This window comes from Fulmarus glacialis, unplaced genomic scaffold, assembly GCF_000690835.1.
Source record: "Fulmarus glacialis isolate BGI_N327 unplaced genomic scaffold, ASM69083v1 scaffold11555, whole genome shotgun sequence".
Lineage (NCBI taxonomy): Eukaryota > Metazoa > Chordata > Aves > Procellariiformes > Procellariidae > Fulmarus > Fulmarus glacialis.
Genome location: NW_009211277.1, coordinates 1,644 through 15,534, shown reverse-complemented (window position 1 = coordinate 15,534; position 13,891 = coordinate 1,644). Strand labels below are relative to the sequence as shown.

The following is a 13,891-nucleotide window of genomic DNA, read 5'->3' as shown; positions in this document are numbered from 1 at the left end:
GGGGGGTGCGGGGAAGAGACTATTTCTCTTTTTTCAGTCCCTTAAAGCTCTTGACTCCCCATACTCAAAAAAGCGCTGAACACAGCTGATCAAAAAAAGTTTTTGTTCTTGGAAAATTCTAATAGTCTTATAACAGTTTTACTTTCGAATCAACATGGGACATCAAAATGTATTACTTCTGCAAAACAAGGAATTCCATAAAAATATATTTTTAATAAAACAGGAAATTTCAAGATTTGTAATTGAGGAAGATTGTTTCAGCATTTCTAAATCATACACTTCAATTTAGCTAGAAATCAAAACAAATATTTTGGATGAACTAGGTCTTTGTAGATCAGTGTATTGACTTAAATTAACAGTGCTTGACACAAGCTGTAGTTCCAGGTCATTTTTGCCCTTCTTTCACCTCAAGTTCAGCTCCTATGCAGGTAAGCACTCAACTGCACAGAGAGGCTGCAGTAATTTATAGGAAATATTACTGTGCAATGGAGCAAACGCAAGAGATGGATACTGGGGCATGGGTCATCCAGATCTACAGCTCCTACAAGGTAATACAGCAGTTTTGGCACAGACACTTCGGCAGTTCAAACCTTATCTGTAATAAGGGTGTCCCTTTGATGGATTAAAATTAAAAACTCCAGTGTAGTTTGATAAAACACATATTTTCATTTTCTTCAATAGAAAATTCTTGTCAAATCTAACTTTTCCTATGGAAAATTAAATTATCCCACCTATTTCACTTTGTGTAAAATTGGTGTTCACAACTGAAACAATTTAGTCATGGACATTTTTACATGCAGAACTGTAAGAGACAGAATTATTTCTGAGTATTTTCTGAGCTCTCTTTAAGAAAGAGAGAAAAAAATGGTAGAGAAGAAAGAAATTTTAGTTTTGGAGATTGACTTCAGAAGCGAAAGTCATGCACATTGACAACATCCTTAAGTTTGCAGAATACTTACTGAAAAACATTCTGAAAACCATCTTAGTTTTTTTCCTCGAGGATTTCCTGTCAATTTTTCCACTTCTTGTTTAATATCCCTGGAAACTTTACCACACAGCAAAGGAGGAGCACCAGATTCCACAGCACGATCTAACACACACACAAAGATTTATACGTGAAAATTAAAAAAAACAAGAAAAAAGAAAAAAAAAAGTATAGTAACATACAGAAAATTAAAACAACGGTATATACAATTTACTTACCTGTATTACCGATAATCTCATCCCAACATCTATCTGCTAAGATATTTATTTGTAGAGGGTTTATAAGAGGTGTCAATGACCAGAGTCTCACAGTGGAGTCACGAGAGCAAGATGCCATTGTAAATGGACGACTAGGATGACATGTTAATCCTAGAAGAGAGGACATTTAAAAACGTAGTCAAATAATTAATTTTATCTAATAATCAGTTTGATTAAGTTATTTTATAAATTTTAAAATATTTTATAATGCATTTCAATACATAAATAAAACAAAATTTTAAAATATTACCATATACATCTGCACCATGATCATAAACTGTGTCCAAACATACTCCATCTCTTGTGTCCCAGACTCGAATTGTATAGTCCCAACTGCCAGATATTAGAAGGTAAGGAATTTCAGGATTCCACATCAGTCCCCGTACTGGAGCTGTATGTCCACTAAGAACATTTATACAAGCATCCTGTGTATAGTCCCATATTCGAACAGTACTGAAACAGGATAAAAAAGACCTAGGGCATCAAATCACCTACTGAAATATGATTATCTCTCTAATTCAGCAATATTCTAAGCTTCAAATTTATCAGAATATTTATTTTAAATATATTTATAGAAGTTGTATTAGGAGGGGTTGGAGCCAATGCCCTTCATGTTTAGGATGGGGTACAAAATACATCAAAGACAATTCACCAGAATAAGAAACTATTCCATCCACTGCATAGTCTTTCAAAATCTCACATGCACCATTATCTTACATGCGAGTGAGAGAAAAGAAGTTTGCTCATATTCCTGCATGTATAACAAATTTGTCTGTTAGGACTCTTAAGGGGGAAAAAGAGAAAGAAAAACAAAGCAAAACTGTAAGATCTATCTTCCCTATGGTTATAACAGGCCTCTAACAGACACAGGAAACTACAGATCTGTTAGTCTAACCTCAGTTCCTGGAAAAATTATGGAGAAGATCATACTGGGTACTACTGAAAGGCATTTAAAGAGTAATGCAATCATCAGGCACAGTCAACATAGGTTCACAAAGGGAAAGTCCTGTTTAACTAATTTGATACCCTTCTATGATAAAGTTGCCCGCCTAGTGGATGAAGGGAAGGTGGTAGATGTAGTTTTTCTGGATTTTAGTAAGGCTTCTGATACTGTCTCTCACAGCATCCTTCTGGACAAGTTCTCCAACTGTGACATGAGCAGGTTCACTGTGCGCCGGGTGAAGAACTAGCTGAACGGCAGGGCTCAAAGGGTTGTAGTGAATGGAGCTACATCTGGCTGGCAACCTGTCTCCAGCGGTGTTTCTCATGTTCAATTCTACAGTCAGTTCTGTTCAATATATTTATCAATGACCTAGATGCAGGAATTGAATGTGTTACTAGCAATTTGGTGATGACACCAAACTGAATGTCTCACATTTTATTTTGAGAGATACTAAAGTTACCATTCAGTTAACAGCTTTAGATTGGAGCGTTGGGCAACCATCAATGGCATGAAATATGAGAAGAACAAATGCCAGATTCTGCACCTGGGACAGAGTAACGCTGGGCACAAGTATAAATGGGGAGAGGGAAAGACCCTGCAGAAAGGGATCTGGGGGTGCTGCTCGACAGCAGGCTCAGTGTGAGTCAGCAGCGTGCCCTGGCAGCCAAGGGGGCAAAACGCATCCTGGGGTGCATCAAACACAGTATAACCAGCCAGTCAAGGGAGGTGATTATCCCCTGTAATCAGCCTTGGTGCGGCCTCACCTTGAGTACTGGGTGCAGTTCTGGGCCCCACAATTCAAGAAGGATGTGAAGGTCCTTGAATGCATTCAGAGGAGGGCAACAGAGCTGGTGAAAGGGCTGGAAGGCATGTCCTATGAGGAGTGGCTGAGGACTTTGGGTTTGTCTAGTTTGGAGAAAAGGAGGCTGAGGGGCGACCTCATTGCTCTCTACAGCTTCCTGAGGAGGGGAAGTGGAGGGGGAGGTACTGATCTCTTCTCCCTGGGATCCAGTGATAGGACGCATGTGAATCGTTCAAAGCTGTGCAAGGGGAGGTTTAGACTGGACATTAGGAAGCACTTCTTTACCAAGAGGGTGGCCAAACACTGGAACAGGCTTCCTTGCGAGGTGATCGATGCCCCAAGCCTGTCAGTGTTTAAGAGGCATTTGGACAATGCCCTTAATAACATGCTTTAACTTTTGGTCAGCCCTGAATTGGTCAGGCAGTTGGACTAGATGATCATTGTAGGTCCCTTCAACTGAAATATTCTAGTCTAGTCTATTATCTTCTCTTCTTTGAGCATGGCATTTGTCACATGGCAGAAGTGGACACCACACTATCTTAAACTGTGAAACTCACACCACAATTACACAAGTAATGAGGAAGAATTCATACCAGGTCTCTCGCTGTTTTTTTTCTTCCCTTTTAACCAAGTAAGTTTCCAACATCTCCTTTTATTTTCAGTAGTTGCTATCGCTGGCTACAGCTAATTGAACAGACTACAGAATTAGGAAGCTAAAAGTTCAGTTTCTTGAAAAGATCATTGTAATTCTGGCTAAATTTCATTACATTATCAAATATGTTACCAAAGCTCACTCATGGCAGCAAAGGCACCTATTACAGTTTCTCCAGTGCTGCCAAGGGCATTTGATGGGCCTTGCATCACAAAGTAGAATCCACAAGTTAGAAGAACATTTTATATATTTACATATATATTATCCTCAGCTCATGTGTGACTCTTGCATACTGTTCCTATGTACTGTATAAGCCTAGGTGCTAAACAGGTCATCTGAAATAGTTCCAAGTTTAACTATGAACAGGAGTGTTACCAAGTACAATAAACTCAAAAGACTGCTTAATTTCTGTGTTACTTGGACTAAGTTATTCAACGATTCCCTTCCCTCAAAGTGGAAGTGTAACTGTATTCTGAAAATCCCTCTGTAATTAAGACTTATTACATAGCCATGATTGGTAATAAAATCAGAATATCTCATAATGACACTATAACAGAATTTTGGATTCACTACTTCTTGCTCATGTGAAATAGAGAGGATTTACACCTAAAAAGTTTGTTGTCAAGTTGGTTTCTTTCATGAATCATTGCACTATGAACTAACAGATTTTGCTGCAAGCATAGACATCTAATGAATGATATTGGGGAAAGCAATAAAAGCCAATACTCCAAACCTGTGATCCTTTACAGAAATGTTTTGTATACTCTACAGGGAAGTGGCTTAGAATCATAGAAAAATCTTTCCTCCTGCTTACCATAGACTTATGCGCTCTCCCTCAAAAAAAATCATCAAAACCAACAAAACAGATTCTCCACAGATTGTACTTAAAAGTCTCCACAGATTCTACTTATTTGATGCCTTTCTAAAGCATAATTAAGAGCAGATCTTGCACCCATATCTTTAGACATAGTGTAAGCATGTGGTATCCTCCTTGTATCATTCCTGGGAGTAAAAGGTATCAGTCACTGACTCTACTCTTGGGAAAGTATTTGGAAAGTTGCATTGCTACAGCAGCTGTGACAATTTTAGATAATTATCTTGCTAACAGCAAGGCTACAGCCTGAATGTGAACAAGGCAGAGATTTAGATTATTATATTATTCACAGAGTTTTTGAAGGTGCCAGCACGAGTACAACTAAAGATGTTAAGTTTCTCTAATAGTCCTGCTTGAGGTTTTAAGTTTTCTAATAGTTCAGAAATACACACCCATCATCAGAGCCACTGCAGAGGATTCCTTCTCTCAGAGGAGACCACCGTACATGAAACACCTTTGCAGTATGCCCTGTAAAAACTTTCAGTGGCTGATCAGAGCTGGTTGCCAAGTAGTAAACACGAACATTTTTATCCTCACAACCAGTAGCTATCATATCTCTGCAAAATAAAAATAGTAAAATCCTCAGTGACTGGGACCATCAAAAGTACTTTTTTAACTTAAAAATAAATACGATGCATATTTTGCAATTTACTTTAAAAAATAGCTTATTTTTGCTTCTCCTTTGTCTCTTTAGGATGTAATTATTGATAACCTAATTAAGTATACTAAATCAGAAAAAAAACTGATAAAGATCCATTAGTTGCAACAGGGAATGGTATTTGCAATACAGTCTGACCAAGCACCCAAGACACAACTATTAATAGACTGAATTACTGTATAATTGTTTTTTGACAAAAAGTTCTCATGTTGTTTTAGGAATTATCTGCAAAATTAATATATATCACAGTCTATTTAGTTGCCTGCTACATCTTCAGCTTAGCAGTCATTAAAAGGAAGCCAATCTAAACCCCCTTTTCCTGGTATTGAATGTCTGCTTTTTTTTCCCCCCCATTATATATTCAGCCAGAGAATTTTTTTTCCTCCTATCAATACGAAAAGATCCTCCTTTGAAAGTTAAGTAGTCCTTGTCCTACTCAACACATTAACATGCTGGGCAATGAAATACACTACTGGGAATATAGAGCTGCTACAGACATATTGTACTGTGGAACAGAATCAATTTCAGTGCTCTAATATCACAGTAAATATCACATTCTAAATAACCTTGTGTTATTTTATTGGTAATCAATTTAAATAGTAAATATTATTAATTCTTTGGGTTAATTTTTACTTACTTGTTGTTTTGACTCCAATCACAGCCAAACACTGCAGCTGGATGTTTGTACTTGTGAAGAACCTTGCCATCGATGGTTCGAATAATACTGAAACCAATTACAATGTAATATTATGAGAAATAAAGCATTCTGAATAGGCTATCCAAAAGTCAAGTTTGATTCTGTGCAAATAAGCCAGATAGCAAAAAAATTATACACAAAGAATATGAGAAATCTTTATTCCTACAGCCCCTCAATTATAAGGCTAACTATATATTTCCCAACAAAACATTTAATTGGACTTCAGAGTCCATGTTCCTTCAGAGGGGCTGTAAAGATGTCCACTGTGGTACCTCTCTCCCTGAAAGGATCCTAACAGCCCAAAATCTAAGTAGTAGCTATGGCTTTAAGGTACAAGTAGATCTTCAGGGATTTAAAAAAAAAAAAAAATTGATTGATTATTTTCTAAAATTCATGCTCTTGTTATGTTTGAGCTGAAATAACATGGGTAGCAAAGGAAAAGAATGAACAAGGATTGAAAATTATACTGAAATACAATACATGCAAAATTGTTCTCAATGGGCATTTGCAAGTTTTTACAAATAAACTATTATACTCCTGTAATAGTACAACTGCAATTACTTTGTGCTAAAATAGTGATTTCTAGTCCTTGAAATAACAAACAAAGTTCTAAAAATGAAGACAAGTAAAGTGGGATAGCTTTTGAAAAGTGTCCTCAATATCCACAGACAAGAAACCTAGAATAATATTCTTGGCTAAATAAAAATCAATATTGAGTTTCACTATCAGAGTGTCTTAGACACTCTTCCTTTTACAAAATTTCCTTTATTTTTTTCTTAAAATCATGAAAAATATATCCTAAAAAGTACAGGGGATTAATATAATCCAAGTTTTGGCCAGTGAGAACAGTTTTAAAATTAATCACTGGTAGTACTGTCAAAGTTTACTGTTGAGAAGTGCATTTAGCAATTTTTTTTTCTTCCAATAACACTCACCAAAATCCATCACTGCTGCAGGTTGCTATTCTTTTGGAATCTTTATGACTCCAGGCAATGCAGAAGATTCCATTCTTTCCATGCTTCAAAAAATGCAAAATACCTATCAATAAGAAATAATTCACCCCTTTTTCTCTCATCTATTGACTCATCTTTTTTATTTTATTCTCCTATGGGCTTCAGCCCTTTTCTCCCAGCAAAGTATACTGTACAAAAACACATTATAATGAGTCCCCAATATAGCTGAGATATTTGAGAATCCAAGTCTAAAAAATTGGGACTGAGGAGAGAGACAGTAAAACTGCCATACTCTCCAGGATCCAAGAGACAAAACTGGATCAAGTTGAAGAATGAGCAACCCATAACTATATGGACCTGAAGCTTGAATAAAGGTTAGCTATTTGTTGGAATAATGAAGTTAGTGGGCATGAATAATTGTGGTACATGAAAACTTAAGTGGGACATGCATCAAGACAAGTGTTTGAGAAAAGATGTTTATTAGTACAAGTGCAAATCTTCTGAGTGCTAGAACTCAGGAACTCCTGAATGTATGTATGTATGTATACTTGTTTTCTGCCCACCCCCATCTCTGTCTTCTTAAAGAGCATCCTTTGTCCTCTGATTCAGATGCCACAGTTATTACGTCTGTATAATCTGAAGATTACAGCTATACACTAAGAATACACAAAATAGTATAGAATACTACAATACAGTATTAAATAGCCCCTTCTGCCAATAACAATTATGCTACTGTTTCAGGACTGGCAAATGCCTGCATAGATTTCAGGTAATACAAGGCAAGATTCTAAATAAGGCATACTGTTTACTGGTCTAGACTTTATGAACTGAATTTTTTTTTCTGGGCCTTATGTCTGAAAATACAGAATATCATTTTACATTTTGATACCCATTTTGAAGTCTATATGTCTATATACATTTACATAATTAAGAAAGAATCAGCTATGCTTTTGCTGTGTATCATTTCAGGACCGATCTTAAGATAATGGAGACCATCTGCTGCTTCATCATTCTCATGTCACTAACCTAGTCTGAGGAAGTAAAAATACTTCTGCCTCAGAGATAAACCAGCACCCACATAATTCTTTCTATAGATTTTTATATTATAGCACCTTTTAAAAACATATGAACTTTGACCCATCTTTATTTATTGACGCTAGAGGGAATGACTAACTTACATTTAATATAGACGAAAAAAAGATGTAATCTCATCTTACCTCACTGAATCTAGTTATCATTTTGCCTTTTGGGACATCCCAGATGAAGCCACCATTTCTGGATGTGGCACCTGCTATGCAGTTCAGATCTCCTTTACAGAAAGATATTTGTAAGATCTCACAATAAATACAAGATCACAATACTGTTTGACTAATATGTTTCAACTTTAAATTCAATAAATGTAATATAAACAGAAGACATCAATGGCACGTAAACAAGAGTTTTTCATAGTTTAATACCAGCATTTGATACTAAGTCACAAATATCAATTTCAACAAAAGCCTGACCTGCTTTTCTACATTCCTATTTTGAGGAAAGGGCAAAATAAAAATTGTATTGTTGCAAAAAGTATGCTCAATGCCTGCTGAAAGTCTTGCAGTTAAGGTGACAAGAAAATAATGTCCGTGATGCATATGACTCAAACTGAAAAAGAGATACAATCTAAATGTTTCAACCTTAAAGTTGTAGCAACTAAAGCATTTTCTTTTAAAGTTCCCTAAATACTAAGACAAATCAGGAAGAATGCGACAGAACATGTAACAGTACTTTGTTTTCTTAATCTTGTGCCACTGCAGCACCTAAGCCCATCAAGAATGTACTTGAATCTGTAACCAAACTCTACAGGGTGGAAAATCTGAATATATGATTTCATTCCAAGTGAGAACCTGAAAACTGAATTCAGGCCTAAACCAAAAGCCACCAAATTCTCCTCACCACAGTGACCCTCTACCCGAATATAGCTATACTTTTCCCAAATAGCTATATGGCACTTTATATATAAGTTTTGACTGTTATTTTATATCACACTTCAGAGGCGGAAAAGGCAGTCTATGCAGGAGGAGTCTAGAAAGGTACGTATATAAGATGGAAAGAGATTCAGGTAGGAGAATGATAGAAAAAAAAAAAGGGAAAAAAAAAGAGTAATCACTATGTTCAAAGGTCTTTTGAGACCAAATACAAATGGTGGCATGCATTGGATTATATATTAAGAATGAAGATAAATGATAGTACAAGGTGGAGAGGAACTCTCTAGGAGTAAGGGATGTGAAAGAAGCAGGAAAAGTTCTGTCTGGGATGGACAGGAACTTTTGGACAGGATGGTGAGGAACTGAGGTTGAACTACAAGCTTCCAATTAGCTTAAATTCACTTTTAAAAAAAAAAAATTCCGAATACAAGACTTGAAAAGCACCCCCCCAGTGAACAAACTGTTCTCTCAATGTGAGATACTACTACAAACTGAATTTAAATTTCAAAACAAAATAACACAAAAGAAAACACCATATTTCATATTGCCATAATTTCCATATAGCAAGACAAACTGTGAAGAGGAACAAGGTGCAAGAGACTCTCCAAAATGAAAAAAGTGCAAATTCATTTCACATATACAAACTATATTAAGTTTCCCATCATGGTATTTTTTCCTGCCAACTATTATTTCTTAAAGTTTAAAAGCATAGGAGAGAAAAGCAGGCAGTGAGCTGAATTATTTAGACTTTTTAAATAACGCATCTGCTGTCCAAAGAATTAAAACACAACAAGAAGGCCTACCTATCATCGACTATTGACATTAGTAAGTATCAGAAAAGTACTCCCAAGTTCACCTAAGTGGGTTGCAGAAAGTTTTAAGAAGAAAATTTCCGACTGACTTCAGTCACTTCTCTAAGAAAAAGTAGATGCTTTGCAGAAAAGATATTCCCTATTCTAATAAAGTAAAAGCAGAGCTTTTCAGTGATTAGAATCCTACATAAAGAAGGAGGAGAAAGAACTAAACACTTAAGTTCCACTTTTCCAGCACAAAATAGAATCTGAATTCCTTTAATCAGCTGCTTCCCATTCAAAGAAAGCCTTTTCATCATCTGCATAATGTAATGCTAGAAAGGCTCTGGAAATTTTCCTCCCTCCATTCTGACTCAGTACGAAATACTGAGATCATTCCTCACAAGGGTAAGCCTCAACAAGGTCTGAAGCATTGAATTCTACAGGTTTCACAGATAATAGTTCAGTTATAAGATACCCTTCTATCTAAACCTAATACTTTTACAACACAGATTGCTGCTAGTCAATGCTAATTCAAAGAACATTTAGACCTAAAGCAAAATATTCTTACCTGGAGCCCAAGAAAGGGAATAAATAACCCCCTCATTACCAGGAGATGTGTAAACCGCTGTTAAAGTATTTATGTCCCAAACTTTTATTGTGCCATCAAATGAAGCTGTAGCAAGAAGATCAGGGTTATCAGGTTTGAATTTGCAATCAAAGATGGTCTCAACATGTCCCTTAAATGAAACAAATATTTAATCCATTTTTATTACATTTGATTTTTTTCAGAAGTCCAACTCTAGATCAAACTCTAAAATACATTATATTATAACCTGTCAGATCAACTATGAGTTCCAAAAGAACTGGCTTATCAGTCAAAATTAAAAGGCATAAAATAGCTTGGACCATAACATTCCTCCTTTTCATAGATCGTTATTAAAGACAGAAAAATTTTGCCCTGAAACAGGGTGATGCAATGCTACGGACTTGTTAGCATTTTCCATTGGAACTGAGTTGCTAAAAAACAGAATTGAAAAAAGTTAAGCTAAAAAAAAAAACAACCAAGAAAAATTAATTTTTTAAAACAGAAATAATTTTGCTCTTTAGGTAAAAAGTATCTGACTGAAAAAATAAAGCTTTTTATGTTGATCATGTTCTACAAGTTTTCTAGTATTCCACTGAGTTTTCTATGTCCTAAATACAGTCTATGTTCTCTTGCAGTATAAACTTCAATCCATTAGAAATTTCATGTCAATTGCTTGTTTTCTAAGACATGCATTTGTAGAATTTAACTTGACACATACATGAGAAACAGATAATATGTAAGAACTTTTTTAAGCCTCAATTGCTTTACAGGACCAAAACCATTAAAAATGGAAAGAGAACACCAACCAGCAGCCTCTATTCAAACATGTGTGGGAATACAACTGAAAATTAGTCAAGTTTTTCAAAGAAAGGGGAACGGGAAAAGAGGAAAAGAGAAAAATCCTCAAGAATAACCAAAAGCCCAGTGAAGGAGAGGCTCACCTAATACGTGATAAACCCAGTTTTGAAATTCTGCTTCAAAGAAGATTTAATAATTCGGTCTTTGTCATCTTAAACTGAGTGACCTCACCATCCGAGTTGCATATATTTTCTCTCTGATTTGACTGGAACTTTTATTCTGGATTATAAAAAACCCTCCACATAATATTTCTGAGAAGGCCATCAAATTAAAATTTCAGTTAAAAAAACCTCAAGCCCTTAAATCTTTATTTCTGGATGAAAACTGCCAGAATACTTCCAACGAGATTCAGCCTTTTGCAATAAAGAATTACTTTCAACTTGAGAACTGTAATTTTGTTTCCTAGAAATTTGACTCTTTTTAATGATAGAAACTGTTTTACAGTGCTGCAAAGACTTCATTCTCCGTTTTTTGCTGTTAGAAGAAAGTGTATAAGCCAAATAAACACTCATTCCAAAGATGAAACGTACCAAATCTCTAAGGAAATCCCACTTTTTGGCTCCCATGTCATAAAGCCCCACTCCACCATCCATGAAGCAACAGACAGCATGACCAGGAGGAAGAGAAAATGCTTGGTTTTGGGTAAAAGTTGGAGGAGGAACAGCCTCACTTGTTGATGATGTATGGTGATTTTTAGTAGGATACTGTGATGAACATGCTTAACAAAATAAAGCAAAAGATATAAACAGATAAGATTAATTTTAATTTTTTCATTTAATAATCAACAATTATAAAGAGTAAAATGCTTTGTATTCCAATGAGATTAAAAAAAAAAGAAATGGAGAATTCCTGTATGAGGCCTGGCCCACTACTTATAAAGTGTTTGATGCTTTACACGTTTGTCTAGTCCACTGGCACCGGAGGGTACTTTATTTAATTAAAGAACTACAGAGCCAACACGAACTTACAGAGATCGACTCAGATATAAGATTCACAAACAAGATTTTCTTAACTTGCAGCCATTGCAATGAATAACAATAAGGATTACACTTACACTTTTTCTTTGGAGGAGAACTTAGCACATGTAAACCATGGAAACCAGTTTTCTTCAATTTAAAATTATCTATAGGTGTTGTTCGTGAAACATTCCAAATACGTAACACACCAACTTGAGAATCTGAGGTTTTAAAAAAATAAAAAAACCAACATACAAAAACTTTTTTTTTTAATTTATTATTTTCTTTTTCTGTACACAGAGGTATGAGGTTAAGGACTGATTTAAGCAAAAATACAACTATGAACTAAACTTAGAATCCAAAGAAGAATTTTATAAGCAGGCACTGCCATTGCCATGGTAATATCACTGTTAACAACAATAATTATTAGCATTAGTTATTTAAACTTCAGTAAATAAACCCTATGGAACCTCTCTAGTTATAAAATATTCTCACAGTCTCACTTTCCTTATTCATTAGTTCTTCAACCTGAGCACTAACGTCTATAGTGTAGAAAAGAGGCAGGAAATAATTTTTTTTTTTTTTAAATCCTTCTAAAAATAGAGAAAGAAAAGCAGGGGAGCAAGAAGTGACATCCACTAGTACAACGCATTTTTATTCATATTCCCAAAGTAACTCTCATATTTGTTGCTAAAGTGTGCATGAGGAAAACACTATTTAGTATAAAAAAAAGTCTAAAGTCACTTGTTTATGTACCCAGAAAATATAAAATAAGTAAAAACTGCTCAGTGTAGTTTTCTCTTTTCTACAGTTTTATGCATTTTTTTTGTAGAATGCATGTATACTTTTATTTGTAGAAATGTTAAGAAACAGAAAGATCAAACTTGAAGTATCAATTTTGAAGACTCAGTCCTATATTTATTACCTTTGTATAAATCAGAAAAAAAAGGGCTTACCTCCAGTTATAAACATTCCAGGTGCACTAGAAACCCAGGCTAAACACTGAACAGATGCTGCTGCACTGGGAAAATTAAAAGTTGTGATACAGGACAGAGATTCAGAATCAACTAGTCGAATACCATTATGTAAATTAGCAACAAGAAGGTAGTCAGTTGACAAAGGGTCCCACTCCAGTGCTGTAACTGGATCCTCTTCATCTGTTCCTTCAAGAGACTCTGGTCTTAAGACATGTTTCTGATTTTTAGAACCTTTAAGAGCACAAGAAAACAGATTATTTCAAAATGAAACCAAGTCTATCCTTTCAATAGTTACAAGGTTTGCAAACATAATCTTTGTATCTCCCATGTTTGCAAACATAATTTTTGTCTTCACTCTGCACCAGTGAAATTAATGAAGCTGGCTTTGCAATATTTGACTTAAAGATCCAACTTTCTTTTTAATACAGCAGAAAATAGAAACAGCCGTCAGGTTTATTAACATAATTTTATACTAAAGAAAAGTATGTTAAATCATATACATTGTCCTAACAATTTCCATAAGTAAAGGCTTGCAGCACAAAGGCCTGTGACTCATACTTAAATAGAAAGACTAGAGCCTTCAATAAGTCAATCACACTGAACTTTCAAGCAATTAACAGGAACTTGTGGATGTTCAGGTTCTCTCATGATAGTGTTTTGTAGGATATCCTACAAAAGGACTGAAACCTTTAAAAGTAAGGAATAGGAATTTTTTTTTTTTTTTTTTTAATTGATTTCACTTGGTAACAAACTAAGTTCTGGTTCAATAACCAGTCATTTTACACATTCTGACATGAGGTAGATGAAGGCTGAACTTTGATCTCAGAGCAAAAAATTAGCTTTCTATTCCTTATTGAAAAGTACCAATTCTTTGTGTCCCTTCCCCCCCCCCCCTTTTTTTTTTAAGAGGGCCTATATTCATCCTACTGATACCA

The 13,891-nt window shown here is 35.2% G+C and overlaps 1 protein-coding gene across 1 annotated transcript in view; it reads right to left on the bottom strand.

Annotated features, from left to right (window-relative positions):
* Positions 1-13,187, bottom strand: part of WDR17 (WD repeat domain 17) — a gene marked incomplete at its 5' end in the record, with an annotated part of 31,228 nt that extends 18,041 nt beyond the window's left edge. The window contains 11 exons of the mRNA XM_009577488.1: positions 960-1,090; positions 1,204-1,353; positions 1,493-1,695; positions 4,906-5,070; positions 5,809-5,895; positions 6,804-6,886; positions 8,039-8,130; positions 10,148-10,316; positions 11,554-11,741; positions 12,078-12,200; positions 12,936-13,187. Coding sequence (XP_009575783.1) covers positions 960-1,090; positions 1,204-1,353; positions 1,493-1,695; positions 4,906-5,070; positions 5,809-5,895; positions 6,804-6,886; positions 8,039-8,130; positions 10,148-10,316; positions 11,554-11,741; positions 12,078-12,200; positions 12,936-13,187 — 1,643 coding nt within the window. The remainder of the gene's footprint in view (positions 1-959; positions 1,091-1,203; positions 1,354-1,492; positions 1,696-4,905; positions 5,071-5,808; positions 5,896-6,803; positions 6,887-8,038; positions 8,131-10,147; positions 10,317-11,553; positions 11,742-12,077; positions 12,201-12,935) is intronic.
* Between the last annotated feature and the right edge of the window lie 704 nt (positions 13,188-13,891).